Raw genomic sequence first — 20,699 nt, 5'->3', positions numbered from 1 at the left:
CGCTTAAGTATAAGTTTGTAACTCATAACTTGCCAAAAAGTTCAAAAAAGTGTGGAAAAAGCCCTTCGATGGCAATCATGTCTGTATGTGCAACAAACTTAGTTCGAAACAACCTAAAACCTGTTCAAAACATGTCTAAGTACCATTCGAACTTAAAAAAATGGCCTAACAATGCTCAAGTATAATTTCGTAACTCATAACCTACCAAAAAAATTCAAACATTGTAAAAAAAGCACTTCAAGACCCAAAATGGCAATTAAGTGTGTAGATGCAACAAACTGAGTCTCAAACAAACCTAAAAGGTGTTCAAAACGTGTCTAAGTATCACTTGAACTATCAAAATGACCTAACAAAACTTAAGTGTAGTTTCGTAAACCATAACCTACCAAAAAAATTCAAAAAGTGTGAAAAAAAGCACTTCAAGGCCGAAAATGGCAACCAAGTGTGTTAGTGCGACAGACTTTGTTTCAGACCAACCTAAAAAGAGTTCAAAACGTGTGTAGGCTTTCAAAACGATCGAACAATGCTTAAGTATAAGTTCGTAAATCACAACCGACCAAAATGTCAAAAAGTGCGACAAAAGCACCCGACATGTCAACCAAGTGTGCAAGTTCAACAAACTTAGTTCCAAACCAAAATAAAAAGAGTTTAAAACCTCTGAACATTGCTTAAGTGTAAATTCGCAACTCATAACCCACCAAAAAGTTCAAAAAGAGTGAAAAAAGCACCGAGGACCTAAAATGGCAACCCAACCAAGTATGTAAGTGCAACAGACTTAGTCTCAAACAAACTTAAAAAGTGTTCCAACCGAGTCTACGTATCACTTGAAACTTTAAAAACAACCTCACAAAGTTTAAGTGTGGGTTTACAACTCCCAACGTACCGAAGAGTCAAGAACCGTGAAAAAAAGCACTTCAAAGATCACAAAGAAAATGGCAACCAAATGTGTAAGTACAACAAACTTAGCCTCAAACCAACCTTAAAAGTGTTCAAAATGAGTCTAACTATCGCTTGAATTTTAGAAACGATCTAACAAAGCTTAAGTGTTAGTTCGTTACTCATAGCCTAGCAAAAAGTTAAAAAAGTGAGAAAAGAGCCTTTCAAGACCCAAAATGGCGACAAAGTGTGTAAGTTTAAGTTTAAAACGAACCTAAAAAGTGTTGAAAACATGTCTACGTATCACTTGGACCTTAAAAAACGACCTAAGACATCTTAAGTGTAAGTTCATAACTCACAACCTAGCAGAAAGTTCAAAAAGTGTGAAAAAAGCACTTTAAGACCCAAAGTGGCAACCGTGTGTGTGTGTGAGTGCAACAAACTTAGTGCCGAACCAACCTAAAACGCATTCAAAACATGTCTAAGTATCACTTGAACTTTCAAAACGGTCTAACAAAAGTTTACAACTCCCAACGTACCGAAAAGTCAAGAAATGTGAAAAAAGCACTTCAAAGACCACAAAGAAAATGACAACCAAATGTGTAAGTACGACAAACTTAGCACTTCAAGACCCAAAATAGCAATTAAGTATGTAGATGCAACAAACTGAGTCTCAAACAAACTTAAAAGGTGTTCAAAACAAACTAAAAGGTGTTCAAAACAAACCGAAACCAAACATGGGAACAATCAAGAACAACCTCAAGAAATTTCAACAATGGCATGAAAACATGCAACAAAAACTATTAAGAAAGGAAAAATTACCTCAGGTATCCTAGAATTTCCACCAAGAATTAAAGAACGTACAAGATTACCTCAGATGATTGGAAACAAAGAAGAAGACCTTTGTATAGATTCGGATTCTTCTAAGAAAGAGGAATTAATTCCTAAATCTTCATCCCAACATTCCTGCAAGATTTCAACCCCTAACTTTGTTTCACACCCATTCACATTACAGAAACATGAATAAAAAAAGTTTCCAAGATTCAAAGAAGAATCTGACTCAAACAAAAGAGAAATGCAATTTCATCAAGATTTTCAAGTAAAAAAGATAGTTGTTTCAATATCCAATCTCAAATTTAGCAGACTTTAATTTTTTTCAGAACATTCCACAAGAATTGCATTCAAAAAAGAACCAAGATTGAATCTTATGTTTGTATCTCTACTAAACCAACATTAAATTAAGACTATATCAAGCTTAATTTTCATGAAGTATTCTAAACCTCTCAACTTAAACAGATTAACATTACCTGTCTAGATCGACATTACTATCGATTGCAAAACTTAAAGAAATGGGAGCCATGGAATCTCTCGCCCATTTCTCAATGAATCCAGTGCCCCTCTTGTTATGGTTCTTCTATTCAATGTTAACTCACCTCCTTTTCCAGCCTACATCTTTTAGAAATCAAACTCAATCGTGCGATTGGAATGACCAAAATTGGAATTCAATTAAGTCACTTCATTCTTAAAAATTTGAAAGCGAACTTAAATGAATTTAGACTCATTTATTCATATATATATGTATGTGTCTACTTGACCTAATCGGTTGGACTCTAACGGATAGGCAGGTCTGGTTTTGGTTAGGCCAAAAGGGAAGACTTCCCCACACAAGCTCTAATACTGAGGGAGCTCAACGCATTTAACTTGACCTAACTGGTTGGAATTTAAGGGTTAGGCAGGTCTGGTTTTGGTTAGGCCAAAAGTGAAGAGTTCCTCACACAAGCTCTGATACTGATGGAGTTCAAGGCTTTCTACTTGACCTAACCGGCTAGACTCTAAGGGATAGGCAGGTCTGGTTTTGGTTAGGCCAAAAGTGAAAAGTTCCCCACACAAGCTCTGATACTGAGGGAGCTCAACGCATTCTACTTCACCTAACCGGCTGGGTTTTAAAGGCTAGGAAGGTCGGGTTTTGGTTAGGCCCAAAGTGAAGAGTTCCCCACACAAGCTCTGATACTGAGGGAGCTCAACGCATTCTTCACCTAACCGGTTGGGTTTTAAAGGCTAGGAAGGTATGGTTTTGGTTAGGCCAAAAGTGAAGAGTTCCCCACACAAGCTCTGATACTGAGGGAGCTCAACGCATTCTAATTGACCTAACCGGCTCGACTTTATGGGCTAGGTAGGTCTTGTTTTGGTTAGGCCAAAATTGAAGAGTTCCCCACACAAGCTCTGATACTGAGGGAGCTCAACGCATTCTACTTGACCTAACCGGTTGGACTCTAAGGGCTAGGCAAGTCTGGTTTTGGTTAAGCGAGAAGTGAAGAGTTCCCCACACAAGCTCTGATACTGAGGGAGCTCAACGCATTCTACTTCACCTAACCGGTTGGGTTTTAAAGGCTAGGAAGGTCTGGTTTTGGTTAGGCCAAAAGTGAAGAGTTCCCCACACAAGCTCTGATACTGAGGGAGCTCAACGCATTCTAATTGACCTAACCAGCTCGACTTTATGGGTTACGTAGGTCTGGTTTTGGTTAGGCCAAAAGTGAAGAGTTCCCCACACAAGCTCTGATACTGAGGGAGCTCAACGCATTCTACTTGACCTAACCGGCTGGAATCTAAGGGCTAGGCAAGTCTGTTTTGGTTAAGCGAAAAGTGAAGAGTTCCCCACACAAGCTCTGATACTGAGGGAGCTCAACGCTTTCTTCACCTAACCGGTTTGGTTCTAAAGGCTAGGAAGGTCTGGTTTTGGTTAGGCCAAAAGTGAAGAGTTCCCCACACAAGCTCTGATACTGAGGGAGCTCAACGCATTCTAATTGACCTAACCGGCTGGACTTTATGTGCAAGGTAGGTCTGGTTTTGGTTAGGCCAAAAGTGAAGAGTTCCCCACACAAGCTCTGATACTGAGGGAGCTCAACGCATTCTACTTCACCTAACCGGCAGGACTCTAAGGGCTAGGCAGGTCTTGTTTTTGTTAGGCGAAAAGTGAAAAGTTCCCCACACAAGCTCTGATACTGAGGGAACTCAACGCATTCTACTTCACCTAACCGGTTGGGTTTTGAAGGCTAGGAATGTCTGGTTTTGGTTAGGCCAAAAGTGAAGAGTTCCCCACACAAGCTCTGATACTGAGGGAGCTCAACGCATTCTACTTGACCTAACCGGCTGGATTCTAAGGGCTAGGCAAGTATGGTTTTGGTTAGGCGAAAAGTGAAGAGTTCCCCACACAAGCTCTGATACTGAGGGAGCTCAATGCATTCTACTTCACCTAACCGGTTGGGTTTTGAAGGCTAGGAAGGTCTGGTTTTGGTTAGGCCAAAAGTGAAGAGTTCCCCACACAAGCTCTGATACTGAGGGAGCTCAACGCATTCTACTTGACCTAACCGGCTGGATTCTAAGGGCTAGGCAAGTCTGGTTTTGGTTAGGCGAAAAGTGAAGAGTTCCCCACACAAGCTCTGATACTGAGGGAGCTCAACGCATTCTACTTCACCTAACCGGTTGGGTTTTGAAGGCTAGGAAGGTCTGGTTTTGGTTAGGCCAAAAGTGAAGAGTTCCCCACACAAGCTCTGATACTGAGGGAGCTCAACGCATTCTACTTGACCTAACCGGCTGGATTCTAAGGGCTAGGCAAGTATGGTTTTGGTTAGGCGAAAAGTGAAGAGTTCCCCACACAAGCTCTGATACTGAGGGAGCTCAATGCATTCTACTTCACCTAACCGGTTGGGTTTTGATGGCTAGGAAGGTCTGGTTTTGGTTAGGCCAAAAGTGAAGAGTTCCCCACACAAGCTCTGATACTGAGGGAGCTCAACGCATTCTACTTGACCTAACCGGTTGGATTCTAAGGGCTAGGCAAGTCTGGTTTTGGTTAGGCGAAAAGTGAAGAGTTCCCCACACAAGCTCTGATACTGAGGGAGCTCAATGCATTCTACTTCACCTAACCGGTTGGGTTTTAAAGGCTAGGAAGGTCTGGTTTTGGTTAGGCCAAAAGTGAAGAGTTCCCCACACAAGCTCTGATACTGAGGGAGCTCAACGCATTCTAATTGACCTAACCAGCTCGACTTTATGGGCTACGTAGGTCTGGTTTTGGTTAGGCCAAAAGTGAAGAGTTCCCCACACAAGCTCTGATACTGAGGGAGCTCAACGCATTCTATTTGACCTAACCGGCTGGACTCTAAGGGCTAGGCAAGTCTGGTTTTGGTTAAGCGAAAAGTGAAGAGTTCCCCACACAAGCTCTGATACTGAGGGAGCTCAACGCATTCTTCACCTAACCGGTTGGGTTTTAAAGGCTAGGAAGGTCTGGTTTTGGTTAGGCCAAAAGTGAAGAGTTCCCCACACAAGCTCTGATACTGAGGGAGCTCAACGCATTCTAATTGACCTAACCGGCTGGACTTTATGTGTTAAGTAGGTCTGGTTTTGGTTAGGCCAAAAGTGAAGAGTTCCCCACACAAGCTCTGATACTGAGGGAGCTCAACGCATTCTACTTGACCTAACCGGCTGGACTCTAAGGGCTAGGCAGGTCTTGTTTTGGTTAGGCGAAAAGTGAAGAGTTCCCCACACAAGCTCTGATACTGAGGGAACTCAACGCATTCTACTTCACCTAACCGGTTGGGTTTTGAAGGCTAGGAAGGTCTGGTTTTGGTTAGGCCAAAAGTGAAGAGTTCCCCACACAAGCTCTGATACTGAGGGAGCTCAACGCATTCTAATTGACCTAACCGGCTGGACTTTATGTGTTAAGTAGGTCTGGTTTTGGTTAGGCCAAAAGTGAAGAGTTCCCCACACAAGCTCTGATACTGAGGGAGCTCAACGCATTCTACTTGACCTAACCGGCTGGACTCTAAGGGCTAGGCAGGTCTTGTTTTGGTTAGGCGAAAAGTGAAGAGTTCCCCACACAAGCTCTGATACTGAGGGAACTCAACGCATTCTACTTCACCTAACCGGTTGGGTTTTGAAGGCTAGGAAGGTCTGGTTTTGGTTAGGCCAAAAGTGAAGAGTTCCCCACACAAGCTCTGATACTGAGGGAGCTCAACGCATTCTACTTGACCTAACCGGCTGGACTTTCAGGGCTATGTAGGTCTGGTTGTGGTTAGGCGAAAAGTGAAGAGTTCCCCACACAAGCTCTGATACTGAGGGAGCCTAACGTATTCTACTTGACCTAACCGAGTCGACTCTAAGGGCTAGGCAGATCTTGTTTTGGTTAGGCCATGTTTTCAACACATATTATTAAGTATGTACAGTATTTAAAATATTTAGAAAATGGATAGCATGTCTTCTACACATTTCTAAGCTATCAAAGAATGCATTTTCAACATATTTAAAATATTCAAATGACAAACACAATCACAAACCCGAGCTCCATGCTCAAGGGTTAGGCAGACATGCTTGTCTAAGCTAGAAAGCAAATTAGACATGGTATTTATTTTAAGAATAAAGAAATTGAAAAAGTTTAAAATTTGGACATTTTTGGCAAAATGAAAATTTCCCAAAGGACATAGAACATGCAAAGCTACAACCCTACCCCCCACTTAAAACTTTAACTTGTCTTCAAAGCATTTTAAGCAAGATTGTAAGGATAAAAAAAAGAGATAGGGAACAGAAAACTTCCCCTTGCTTGCAAAGGTTCCAAATTCGATTATACTTCATTTTCCTTTATTCCTACAAAAAGAAAACAATAATTTCTATAAAATTTTATTAAAGAAGTTAAACTAAAAATTTATGGGTATCTAGGATGTTAAAATCAACGAGAAAAATAAGTTCTGTTTTAATAAGAACATCCTCAACTATGCCTATGGGGCTAACATATAGGACCTATCCACTAATTGGATACTTACATTGATCTTTTGCAAATTATTTAACCCTAGTTCTTTTCCCACATACCCCACAAATCATCAATTGATGGGTATCTAAATCCATTTCCTCTTAAGCTTGGAATGAGAACTAAAACCACCACCTACACACGAGTATTTTTCACATGCATCAGAATAATACCATCACCCTAAATAAATAAAAGGCTACGATCTTGAGGTCTACATATAATCTATCAATTCCAATTCCTTGAAAGTTAAATTTTTCCATCTATTACAGCGAGGAAAAGGGATACTAAACATCCAAGTACAACGAAACACCATCATACGTTCCACAATTTAATTATAGATCAAATATCATCCCAGATTCGTTAATTTGTATGCACTTCAAAATTATAGACTACTTGCTTAGTTGCTTTCACATGGGAGACTTCAGCAGCTGGTTTTCAAAAGTTTGCATGTGGAAAAACTTCATAGCAGCTATGAAATATCTATTCAAGATACTTTCATTGGCCACTCTCTAATCTACTTTTTCTGTGATTTTATTATGTCAAAAGAATGGAATGATCTAGAGTTTCACTAGCGGTGCATTAAGGATCCCATCCGAAACGAGATACATAAAAGTGGACAGACAGAAAAGACAAGCATACCAGTCCAGAAGCTAGTGGCATTCCATATTCCAGAGCAGTAAGAAAATCATCATCAAGTGTCACTTCATAAGAACCATCCTCATCTTTTTGGCAATTGAAGTCCAAAGAGTCTGTTTCAGAAACAGCTGAGCCATGCTTTTCATTGTGTTGCCTGATCTGGTTTTCTAATCATCCTCTGTGCCAATTTTGTTTGTTTTAAAAGAAAAGGATCATTACAACCATTCCAATTATCATGGAACCGAAACACTAAAACGTTCCAATAGAAACTATTATTTCTTGACATGGCACATAAACCAATAATGCACAAGTATACCAAGCAAGAAGAATAGAATGCTCATGTAGAGCTTGGACGCACATTGTTATGGAGTTAAGCACATAACACATAACAAAAACGATTCCTTTGGTAACCTTTTGACTGAAAGGGTCTATACAAGATGGAACAAAGTGTAGGAAAGTTATCTTCCAAAAGGTGATAGATTATCCAGTTTAATTTTAGTTCAATACCAATGTACTTTCTCTCTTTCAAATGCCATGAAATTGGCTAAAAAGTTTCATCATGTGTGCACCCTTCTAACATTAATGATTGATATAATCAACTCTTACTTGATAAATACGATCGATCAATTCGGAAAATGCATTGGCCAGCTCACGACCACAAATGAAAAGTTCAAATCTTTCTGTGAACCCTGCATGGCTAATAATGCACAAGAAATGAAAATTTTTAACCCCTCCCAGGTAAGAAGAAAGAAATGATAGAAAAGACATTCAAACAACTGTTGGTTGGTGTAAAGATTTGAGATCTCCATCATGGTCATCCTCCAATAATTTCCCAAAGAGGAGAATAATTGAATATTTTAGGATGGAAAACAAAATTGATAATGACCCAGAGCTTATTTCCTTGGAGTTCTTGTAGATTACTAAAGGGATTAGACAATACGACTTTGTGTTTTAACATCAAGAGTGGATATCTTGTTGTAGCACAAACTTAACTTAGAACAGTATGCTCCGTAAATTATGCTTTTATGTTTCTGCTTCAATAATTAGTTGTTTTTGTGTGTGCACTCTCACATATATATTCTAAATGATGATTATCTTTCTTGTCCTACAAATGAATCCTTGGTTACGAATGGAATGGACAAATTTGACAATAAGATTGATAGAATCTAAGCCAGCAAAGGATGAAGTTTCATACCTGGGGGAGTGGAAGAATTGAAAGAACGTCAATTGTGAAGTAAGATAAAAAGAATCTCCAAGCTCTTGTGCAAACACCATCACCGGCTTCATCAGGTTTTGCATTATAAAATGTGGAATATCTAAAATGAAAATGACAGACTATGAGAATTATGTAGAGGAAGTCTATGATTGAGCTAACAATTACAACTACTATTCTCATCTTGTTGTCAAATCCAACACATCTTTTGCCTTAATCAACCAACAAGGTGTAACAGAACAAAGGATCCAACAAGGTAGCAATCACACACAACATGACAAGTATTTCATTCCACAAATGAAGAAATACCGGGTTTCTATCACCCAAACATTTAAGATATCCCAAACCTTTACTCCTAACTTCTCGATCAAATCTTATGTTTCCAAAACTCGTAAGCCTATCAAAACTAGTAGTAAAGCTTGTTGAAATTGATCGAAATGTTCTCAGTGAGCATGTTTCTCCAATATACGAAGGTTTACTCCTGGACAGGGGACAAAGCAAGTGGAACAGATGAACCAACAGATACTTCTACTATTTGATTTTGAAGAAAAGAATCACAGGAGATGGGGGACATCAGAAGAATTTCAACCGCACACAGAAAACAGATAAAAAATAGTATAGTTGACAACCCAACAACCATTTAACTGCAATATTTCCTAAATGATTAGCTGGTAATTCTTTAATCTTAGAAGAGAACTAGAAATCGCCCTGGTCTATATACAATACATAGAGAAATGACAATGATGTGAGTGATTGTTACTAAAGGAAAAAAATAGTTTACTGATGATGAATTGAAGTAGCCTTTCCTTTGTAATTGAATGATTTAAAGAGTGATCTAATGAATGTTATAAAAAGTAAATGAGGGGAGAAACTCAACCATGGAGAGAAAATGGATGGTGAATGAAGTACCAAAAAACAAACTAGCAAATGCAGTCATAGTTAAAATAAAACCATTTTCAAAAGTAGTCATAACTCAACCAAATGGCACTTATTTTCTACAAACCCAACTTCTTTTCACTTTTGAAATATTCAATTTGTGTTAGTTCCTACACACAAAAAGATCTCAAACTCCTGAAATGGATAGAATTACAGGGCTACAGGTTATAGTATTTTTGTGAATCTAAAGCAATTATGAAGCATAACCAAGTAGCAAACACAAACACTTGATGAAACTACTAACAGTCACAAAAACTTTGGAAGTTAGAAGTGTAGAGAAAGAAAGTGAGAGAAGTCAATTCTGGCAAAGTGAGAGAAGTCAGTTTTGGCTTAAAAAATCCCTTTTGACTCCTTCCCAACTTCCTAGATGCAGTTGAACCCCTTCAAAATGACCATAACTGACTCAACTTACAGTAAAAAATCAAATTGAGTGAACATATGGCAAGTGGGTTCAATTCCTTTTACCACAGAAAACTATAATACAAGTTCTTTCACTACCTAAAACCTAAATTCCACAACCACAGTTATGCAAGAAGAAGAACAAGAACAAAAATGCCTCTTAAACTCCAACAAGAAGTACAGAAGAACTTGAATTCCAAAAGGGAACTTTACTTACCTCCGTACTTCCATGGCTGAATTGAGTGAGCTAGAAATTAGAAAACACAAAGAATGAAGCTGATTTTGAGGTGCATCCGGAAGGCAATTTAAAGCTTTTGGCAGTAGCTATGTAACAAGTTTCCAAAGTGAGCCACCATAATCGACTAAAAATGGAAACCAAAATGAATGAGCAATCAAAGAAATATTAAGTATATCTGAAGAAACAAACATATTATTCTGATAAACCCTGCATAATTATTCTGAGATTATAAAGATGGTGTTTAAAATTGTATTCAATTCATTTTAAAAGGTTAACCATGAAAAGGAAGAACAGTGGAGACCATGAACTACTAAAGGCATGCAATTTTTCACAATATCATGATGAGAGACTTCATGCTTTAAGTAGTCTTTGACACAAATCAAGACTATAAAGTGTCAAACATTTTCTAATCTTTATTAAAGTTGATCTTTTTTCATGCTTTAGTAACAGAACTAATTTCACTTAACAAGGTCCAATGCATACTGAAGTCAGTTCCACCAATCTACAAAATTACAATATTAAAAATATAAAGGATGGCATACAAATTATATATAGACATTTTGGACAACTGCAACTTTTTTTTAGTACACGGTTGCAGGGATAGGGGTGCACTCAGGTGCGCATATTAGCACGAGGAAGATAAAAACCTTCATTAGAAGCCGAGTAACGGCTGCCATTGTGGATACACACTCCTCTGTTAAATTTTCTACACCAGATTTTACATCTTCTCTAATCTGTGAGATGATTCAACATAAGACCAAATTAATTTTTCATATTACAGAAAAATATCATTACACCACACAAATTAAGAAAAAAATATACCAAAACCCCCATAATCACACTACGTAAACTACCTTAGCAACAGAATCAGACAACCCAGGGATGGAATTATCCGGAACGGTCTCCATACTGAGCTTCCGCTTAAGTGGGTTAGAAGATGGAGCAGGCTCTTCAACTTAGTCGGCGAGGGTTTGGAATCGGGAACCATGGAGTTGGGAATTTGGGATCTGACGGTGAAGCATTTTCTTTGGAAGACGACATAGGTTTCCTAGGGGTCTTCCGCCCTTGATTCCGGCGCCGTTAGCGCAAGGAATAGAAAATGGGCAGTGGATCGGCGAGATGGGTATTTAGCAAGATAGGGTTTCTTGGGTGGATGCTTCATTTTAGAGAATAGAAATTGAGAGAAAGGAAGAGTGAAGATTCTGAGGAAGACGAAGGAGACAAGAGATCGAGAGAGAAGGGGAGGCGGAGAGAGGGGTAAGAGGGGGGAGATAGTTGCCGTTGAGAAGAAAGATGAAGAAATTAGAAATGAGGGAGAAGCGGAGTTGCTTTTTTGAAATTTGAAATGAAATGAAACTTTTTAATTTTTAACAAGTTATTAGAGATTTTGAATTAAAAAAATAATATATAATTAAAGTTAAAAGAATATATACGTGCATACACATTTTTTGCAAAAGAATATTTAATGCACTTGTTTTTTTAAATAGTTTTTAGACAAACTATTATAAATTGTGATGCTATTTTACTAATAGACATTATTTAATAAAATCTGAAAATTTAATATATTTAAAAACAAATCTAATTTTTAAAACAACTCTAATTTTATATTAAAAATAATAATAAAACAGATAAAATATTTTTCTATCAAGTATAAAAAATTTGTCTCGTTGAAGTTTCTTATTAAACATAAATAACTATATATCATTAAAATATTTTATTTATAAATATGTTAAAAAATAAATTCAGTAATTTAAAATAATTTCTTCATAACTTTTCATCAAACTATGTTTTTTCCATAAATGATTTATTTTGTATTTTTTATAGCCACGTGGAGAAAAAAATAAAAAGTGTGAAAACGTGTCCTATCGGGCGCCGATTCGGTGTTTCGTTTTAGTGCCCGAAATTCAACCATTTATCTATTTAACTACAATTTACAATAAATCACAACTCATTTTTATTTCTTAATTCTTCCTATTTAAGTATTCCGTAATTAGTTATAAGTTTCTACCATATAATTTGATCACAATTGAGTCTTATCATATTTCATGACTCTAGTTTAATATTCATGGGGAAAATATAAAAAAGTACATAGTCATTTCTATAAAAAAAAAAAAAAAAAAAAAAAAAGAAACCTGAATTCTTTTGAAACGTTACAATATTGTTATTATTGTTTACTTTGGAAATAGTTGCAAAATTGAAATTAGATTCAATAGAATCTTGAAGAAATTTCTAATACTAGGATAGCAAGATATTCATAAATTATTTATAGTATCTTTAAGGCTATATCTAAGCATTTCTTAAAAATGGTAAAAGAGCGCTTAAGCTCCCTTTTTAAATAGCTATCTATGTCGCACAAATGTGAGTGTTCAAGGCATTGTGGAAATGGCTCGAAGTTGGAATACAAAGTTGGAATTCAAAATTTTATTTATTTGTTTTTCCTTTTCTATATTTGGTAATCTCCTTTAACCAAGGAACAAATTAACCCCCACCCTCTATACCAACAAATTTTGACAGAACACAATAAACTCTTCTCTACCCATTTCTCATTTTTCAACCCCCTCCCTACTCTTTTTACCCAAAAGTTGTAACTCTCTTTTATATAACCTATTCTCTAACTTTCTCAAGAAAGTTCTTAAGCTAATTTGTAAGATTAATGATTTTTTTTTAAAAAAAAAAAAGAATAATGTTGTCTATTAACTAATCAAATGGTCCAAAGTTTAACATGGAATAGTTGTCAGAAAGTGAGCATCAAAATGACAGATTGTTAGATGTATATATCTCAGTAACTAAGAGTTGTTAAGAACTTCAATGTATGATCAAGCTTTTGATTCATTGTCATGTTTGTTGGGGCTGTGGATATATCTTTAGCATTCGGTAGAAATTTCAGGACATGGGTGGGTAAAAAAAGTTTCCTGATTTTATATCTGCTCTTTGTGAGAAAAATGAAAAATGCAAGAGGGGCCTTAACTAGAAAGACAATAAAATTAAAAGTAATAGTATTAAGGGTAGAATTTTTTCATCACCTTATGAAATTGTACTTGGATCGGAAAACCACATGAACGGCTTAGGACTTGAGGGATGACCTAGGATTAGGAAAACCACAAATCTTTTTCCTTTTTTTTTCCACAACCACCAACCGAACAGAACACTCTATCTCCATTAATGAGTGAATATTTATAAGGAAAAAACTCAAACTGATGCAGAGTTCATTATTTGAACTTCCTTCAAAAACTATCTACGAATCTAATCTTGCTTTTGTACTTACCTTTGGATACATGTACTCCATTTTGATTTTAAAACTAATTGTTGTATTAACTAGATTTTCAATCTACTATATTGTCTAAAAGATAGATTGTAAAAACTCAAATTGGATCATTTATGGGTCTACTCACTTACCTTCTCTGTATTTTGTTCATTCAAAGACAAGGGCTAAACTTATTCAACTACAATGTCTCTATGTTACGAGACTTAATGACAAATATTATAATTTTCTTTCTTTCTTTTTTGTTTATTGTAGTATGACTAATATTGACTTTAATAACTCTTTGCTCCACATGGGCTAAGTGACTTCAAAGTGTAAAGAAGTAACTAGTAGCTGGGAGGTAGTTATACATTTCGTTGAATTAGGATACTTTATGTTTTTTATTTTTTACTGTAGGATTCTTGTACTCAAACTGATGTTTTATTGATTTTACAATATCAGATTATGTATATGACTATTTAATTCCCCAGATCATTTTCCAATAATTCAAAAGAATGTCTATTCTTGCTACTATGAATCTATAGAACGAGAAATAATTAGGGACATGCATAATAATAATAATAATGCTTGAGAACCAACTTCCTTTCTTTGTTCTTCAAGCTATGTATGACCAGCTGGTTTCGTCAAATAAACATTTTCCAACGAACATAACCAAGGTTGGGATAATGGAAGAAGGTGATGTTCGAAAAAAGAAAAGAAGGAAGAAAAGCATACATAGCTACGAATTCACATGAAGAAGAGGAACTCGACGAACTCAAATGGCAAATCGGAGGAGTGTGTAGCAAATTAGAGTGATGGAGAGAGTTTTCGTGGAAGGGAAAGGGTAGTTTCACAAGTAATCAAAGACAAACCTTTTTTATTACCAACTCATTTTTAAAGATTTTATTAGGTATGACAAAATGTAAATTTATATTGTTACCTTTATCTATTCAATTTTATTCAACTTAACTTTATGTTTTCTTTTTTTCTCGACCTTTTACCTAACATTCCACCAAAACATTTATTCTCAACAATATTGAATGATCTTGTATCAACAATGGGACAAGAAAAGCTCCTCTCAGACATTAATTTTCATTATTTACTCTTCGCTGAAAAATAATTCTCCAATGGAATTCTCTCAAAATATTTGAATTTGATTTTTCAATTTTCCTACCACTTTCATAATAACTTTACTCTTTGGGTTACTTTATGAATTTTTCCTTGCTAAAAGGGATTAGGGTTTGACTGTAATTAGGAAAAATATATTTATTAAAATAATACTTAAATTTATTTAGCGTTATTTTATGTATTTACTACAGCACATAAGTGTCACGAAAAAGTAGAATTCGAAAACAACATTTTTTTACCCACCAAAGATATGAATTTTGACATTTATGAAACTATTTTTCTCCTCTTTCAATTGATCACTATAGTAAGTTGTGATGGAAGTCCATTTTTCTTGTAGCGTGTCTTACTCCAAATTCACTTCCAATTACATAACTTTTCTTCAAATTTACACTTTCGGGTTTTTGTATGTTCCTTCTTTGTTCACAATCATTCTCCTCCTCGATCCAAACTTTGACCCAATATCCCCAAAGTTCTTTTTTCTAGGCTATTCATCACATCAAAAGGGATACAAATGTTATTCCCCAATTACTAGGAAAATATATATTTCTTTGAAAATATATATCTATTCAATTTTATTCAACTTAACTTTATGTTTTCTTTTTCTCTCCATCTAACTTTTTCGATGATCACCTCACTCACTCACTCACGCCTCACCTCACCTCCGACGGTCACACCACTTTCAGTCTCTTAAATTTGGTTGTCTCCACTCCAACATCTCTCACTCCTACCGTTACCGCCATGCCATGCCACTCTCACTCTCTCATAGCCACGATCACTTTCAGGAATTTAAAAAATATATATAAAAAAACATATGCTAATAAAAGGAAAACTGTGAAGCCAAACCAAACCACATAATGCAATTTGATTTTCGATTTTGGTCTGATTCTATTCTAAAAAACACAAACTCCAAAAAACTATGAACACACCCTTATATAATAGGGTAGATTATTAGTTTAGTCTCTTTTTTCACTTTTTTTTTCAAAATATTTAATAACACATTAATGTTAACACTATTAGGCCAACCAATAATAATAACAATAAAATTTATAGCTACATGATTTTATATATCAATACTTCATCTACCTAACTTATTTGTTCAACCATAAAATATTGCTTATGCCTATGGATGTCTCTTAGCAATTGCCAAATAACATGGCTAATTAAGCAATAATTAAAATCTCATTAACTAGTTCAACGAGTCACTATAATTTTGATCCCAGGGAATTTGAGACTTTGTATTGAAAAAAACAAAGGCAGGTAAGTGTCAACGATGTATACATCGATAATTATGTAGAAAAAATGTAGTCCATGAAACCGTTGCTTAATTAAATAATTTATAAATACACTAAAGTCTAAATTGCGCTGGGCCATATAACCGAATGTTAGGAACTGCACGAAGGTTTTCATATAGATAATTCGCCAATTCTTCCTGTTAGCATACAACACCTCCTCGTCGTTAGACTAAAGTCTTAAAACTTGTAAACATATTTATCATATCATTCTGAATTTTCAGTGTTCCAGGTAACCTAGTTGATAGAAAAATAATACCTAAATTCTTTGATTAAAGAAAAAAAGTTCTATTACTAACTTACTACGAAGGTAATTATTTAGTTGATACCCTGATTTAGTTGCTTCACGCATTTTTCACAACCCAAAAATTCTCAAACAAAGGGTATATACCAAATTTCAATCAACTCACTTCGTAACTATGAATTTTTTGCATTTCGACCCTAGATAAATAATCAATAGCAGCTCCCAAACCAATTGCTTCTCCAATTGCAGGCGTCCCAGCTTCAAATCTAACGAAGGGGGATATGAGTAATTAGTAGAATTAAGGACAATATTGTCCACCAAAAAGACTTTTTAATGCAAATACCAAAAGGCATTTGGATAGGAAGAGATTACATAGAAGAGATAAAAGGATGTGTAAAAATGCATCAATTAATGAATAGTTCGAATAAAATAGACATCACAAAATGTTAACACCATTCAAGAAGTCATCTATTTAAATCTCATAATGACTTCAAAAAGATGATTTATCAAGTGTCAATTATTATGAGAATAAATGAGCAAACAAATAATGCTAAATAAACGACAGTTATTTAGCTCTCTTGCAATTCTTGAGCCCTATATATTGAACGTTTTAATTTTTCCACATCATATAAAATAAATACATTGAGAAAATTTTCATTTTAAAGTAAAATAAAAGGACAAAATTGCAACCATGGAGTCCACTAACCTGGAACGAGGTTGTGCAAATGTGGAATAGTCAAGAAATCTCCACCATCTGGAGCCATGTAGGACCAAATATGAAAATTAGATATTGACTTCCTAAAAACGAACTGATGCAATTTTAATTTCATAACTTATCTTCTCAAAGGACATACCTAAGAATGGAGGCATTGCAAACAATAGATCAATCTTTCCGTACAAGAATCCAATGCCCGTAGGCCCACACATCTGAAGCATGTTTATTCCTTATCTTCATATGCCCAAATGTAAGGCTTGCCATTTAATTAATAAGAAAACAACCTAACCTTGTGAGAAGAAGCAACAAGAAAGTCAGCATCAAGTGTCTGGATATCGACAAACATATGTGAAACACTCAAGCACACATCTACAAGCACTTTTGCCTCAAAATGATGTGCCAAGCCAACTATTTCTTCAATTGGAAGAATAGAAGTTGCAGAGAAAAAAAATCAAATCATACTGAATTCCACTATTTCCATAGAGTTATTATTAGAAAGATATCAAGAGTAATTGGACACAAATCAAGAGAAGGAAAAATGTCTGACAGTTCTTTTCGTTCTTCATTCATTTGACTTTATTATTTTTATTCAGCTGCACACCTTTCCACTAGAAGTGTGATAACTGAAGTAATATGATAACACTTCAGTTTGAAATATTCACCTACTACTTGTTTTATTTGAGTAATGTTTATAAATTGAATGGTAAAAAAAGAAAATAGATTAAAAAAATGCTAAATATCAAATAAAAGGGTGTACCCAGTACATTTTGAGACATGATAGGTAACCACAAGCTTTGTTTTTGTTGAAAACATTTCCTTTAACTCTAGTAAGTTTGGGACATTATGTTCACCTAAACTTACAAACTTCATAACAACACCGGTCCTTTCAGCTATAAGTTGCCAAGGAACAATGGCACTATGATGTTCAACAACCGTAAGTATGATCTGCACTGAAAGAATAGATTGTTACAGTTTAAACTTAAAGTTAAAGCAGTATATGGCTACACATGTTTAAAAAGATAAAGGATGCAACTTCATGATGTAGGAATGTAAAACACTTTCGTTAACTTAAATCTGAAATCAGAATCTTCACAAAGAAAACCTTAAAGCCTACTGTTAGAATTAGTAGGGCTTTGCCCTTAGAGTATTTTTGAAAAGAATAATATATAAGATTTTATTTCCTAAATATTTCCTAGATCTTTTCCTTTCTTACTCCTATTGTACTCTATTTATTTTCTCCATTTGTACCAATTGTATTCATAAGAAAAATAATAAAAGCTAAAGTATCGTGGTTTTTCTCCCAGTTCTCTGGTTTCCACGTAAGTCTCGGGTTGTTGTTAATTGCTTTCAATATGGTATCAGAGCAAGGCAATAACGAAACCCTAGGAGAAAACCAGATCGAAACTGAACCCGTCACTGCCGCCGCCGCCATGGAGAAACTGCTCCAGAACCTACAGAAACTGCCAATCTACCCAACGGGAGTGGTTTCGCAGCCGTACGAGCCGCCGTCTGACCAGAAGATGCTTCACGCGCCGCTCCTGTCCGACACGTGGGCCGTTTCATCTCATCGCCCAGCCCATTCCCTTCTACGCACCATCGGATGTCCAACCGTCAAACCCTTCCAGCCATCCGCATCCTCACGCGCCGCCTATGAGCTCCGGACAGCAACCCTCAACCGTAAATCTTTGAAATTTGTACAGTAAGCATCCGTTGTACGTTGACTCTTTACAACAACTGTTGTTTTCTGGTAACGGAATTGATCAACCCTAGAACAGATCGAACATTGAAGCAAGCGAGTCTTCGACGCATTCCAAACCAACCGAGTTGCCGATGTATTCCAAAAACCCGGTAACTTCGTTCCCTAATTTACTGTTAAATTATATAACTGGCTCTTTGGGTTCGTCTACAGGGAATTTTTCAGGTGAAAAATTAAATGGGCAAAATTATTTTTCTTGGTCCCAATCAATAAAGATGTTCCTCGAAGGTCGCCACAAGTTCAGCTTCTTAACTGGAGGGACTGTACGTCCTCTACCAGGAGACGCCTTGGAACGACTTTGGAAAGAGGAGGACTCACTTACTCGGTCCATGCTGATTAATAGTATGGAACCACAGATCGACAAGCCTCTACTATATGCTGCCACAGCAAAAGATTTATGGGATACAACTCAAACCTTTTACTCGAAACGACATAATGCCTCTCGGTTGTATACACTGTGAAAACAGGTCCATAATTGCAAACAAGGGACTCTAGATGTGACTACCTATTTTAACAAGCTCTCTCTCCTCTGGAAAGAGATGGATTTGTGCCGAGAGACAGTTTGGGACACACCAAATGACGGTACTCAATATGCTAAACTTGAAGAGGCCGTACGAGCCGCCGTCTGATATGAAGATGCTTCACGCGCCGCTCCTGTCCAGTGTTACAATTGTAACTTCTCAACACGATTGTGCGGCACTTGTTTAGCTCGATCAACAAGTCAGCCGTTCGAAATTCGGAATCCGCGGACAAACTCGCAGTATGACGTAGCCTCTCTTCACGTTCTTGAGAAAATGGTTTTATAAAACGTGAGAGAAAATAAATTGTTGAAAACATAATAAAAGTGAGCATTGAAGACTGTCAATTGCAAAGAAAAAGCTTAGTTTGCAAAGAGTGCGACAAGGCTCGGCGGGGGTGCGACTACTTATATACCCTCTATAGTACATATTGAGATTTTTGGCCTTGGCAGGCTTGCATATGAAAAAGCCGAAATGTCACACTGTGGCTCGGCGACACGAAAACGAACCTAAACTACTTTCAAGACATAAAGATAAAGCGATTTAGGGGTATTCGAACATACGACCATAGATAAATAATACCTTGGACAAGTATGCCCTTGACATTCTCCCTCACCTAAATGGTTGACGTCCCCGTCAACTGGCGAAGCTTGAAATCTTCTGCTTCCACGCTTTAAGATCTTCGACACGTTCCCAGCTGGTTTCCTCCACAGGAAGGTTCTTCCACTTTACCAGATACTCGTGGATCCTTCGTATGGGTCTTCTGCCCCTTTTTACTCGCTCGGCCAGAATTTCTTCAACATCTTTGTCTTCCTTCTGACTAAGATCGATAATTGGGCGAGTTACGATATTCTGCTACAGGTCCTCAGTGTCTTGATAGTACGGTTTCAGGTTACTAACATGAATTACTGGGTAGATTTTCATCCATGTGGGCAACGCTACTCTGTAAGAAGTATTCCCTACCTTTTTCAGCACTTCAACTGGTCCTTCATACTTCCTGACGAGGAGCTGGTCTTTGCGTCCTCGAAACCTGACTTGCTCTGGTCGTAGTTTGATGAGTACCTGGTCTCCCGCCCGAAACTCAAGAGGTCGTCGCTTCTTGTCCGCCCACTTCTTCATCCGCTTCGACGCTTTTTCTAAGTATGCTCGGGCGATGTCGTTTGTCTGTTTCCACTCTTTCGTGAAATTGATGGCTTGAGGGTTCTTCCCTGCAAAGGGATGATCGACAAGGTGTGGCAGTACTGGTTGCCTCCCAGAAACAATCTCAAACTGGCTTCTTCCTGTAAATGAACTTGTCTGAGCGTTGAAACAGAATTGGGCTACGTCCAATAGTTGGACCCAGTTCTTTTGCCTTGCGTTTACAAAATGGTGCAAGTATTCCTCGAGCATGCAGTTGAATCGCTCAGTCTGGTCGTCAGTTTGGGGGTGGTAGCTTGAGGATATGTTCAGACTTGTACCCAAGAAGGAAAATAACTCCGTCCAGAAGGAGCCAATGAATCTACCATCCCTGTCACTCACTATACTTGTCGGGACTCCCCACAACTTAACAACATGCTTAAAGAACAATTGAGCTGTCATTTCTGCTGAACACTGCCTGGTGGTGGGGATGAAGGTGGCGTACTTTGAAAAACGATCAATGATGACTAAGATGGCTTCAAAGTCGCCTACCTTAGAAAGATGGGTGATAAAGTTCATAGAGACACTCTCCCAAGG

The 20,699-nt window shown here is 36.9% G+C and overlaps 1 protein-coding gene across 5 annotated transcripts in view; it reads right to left on the bottom strand.

The window, feature by feature from the left end:
* Window positions 1-11,420, bottom strand: part of LOC127149057 (uncharacterized) — a 49,075-nt gene extending 37,655 nt beyond the window's left edge. For 3 of the 5 annotated variants that reach the window (XM_051083803.1, XM_051083801.1, XM_051083802.1), the window contains exons 1-4: window positions 10,950-11,420; window positions 10,743-10,829; window positions 10,075-10,181; window positions 8,505-8,625 (exon numbers count right to left, since the gene is read on the bottom strand). In XM_051083803.1, coding sequence (XP_050939760.1) covers window positions 8,505-8,625; window positions 10,075-10,181; window positions 10,743-10,829; window positions 10,950-11,003 — 369 coding nt within the window. In that variant the 5' untranslated portion in view covers window positions 11,004-11,420. Of the gene's footprint in view, window positions 1-6,419; window positions 6,514-7,915; window positions 8,007-8,504; window positions 8,626-10,074; window positions 10,182-10,742; window positions 10,830-10,949 lie in introns of those variants that run through there. The other 2 variants (XR_007820284.1, XM_051083804.1) reach the window with 2 other exon arrangements.
* Between the last annotated feature and the right edge of the window lie 9,279 nt (window positions 11,421-20,699).

This window comes from Cucumis melo, chromosome 4 (genome assembly GCF_025177605.1).
Source record: "Cucumis melo cultivar AY chromosome 4, USDA_Cmelo_AY_1.0, whole genome shotgun sequence".
In the NCBI taxonomy this organism is placed as follows: Eukaryota; Viridiplantae; Streptophyta; class Magnoliopsida; order Cucurbitales; family Cucurbitaceae; genus Cucumis; species Cucumis melo.
Note: the sequence above shows the minus strand (reverse complement) of the source record. Positions and strands in the feature narration are given on the sequence as shown.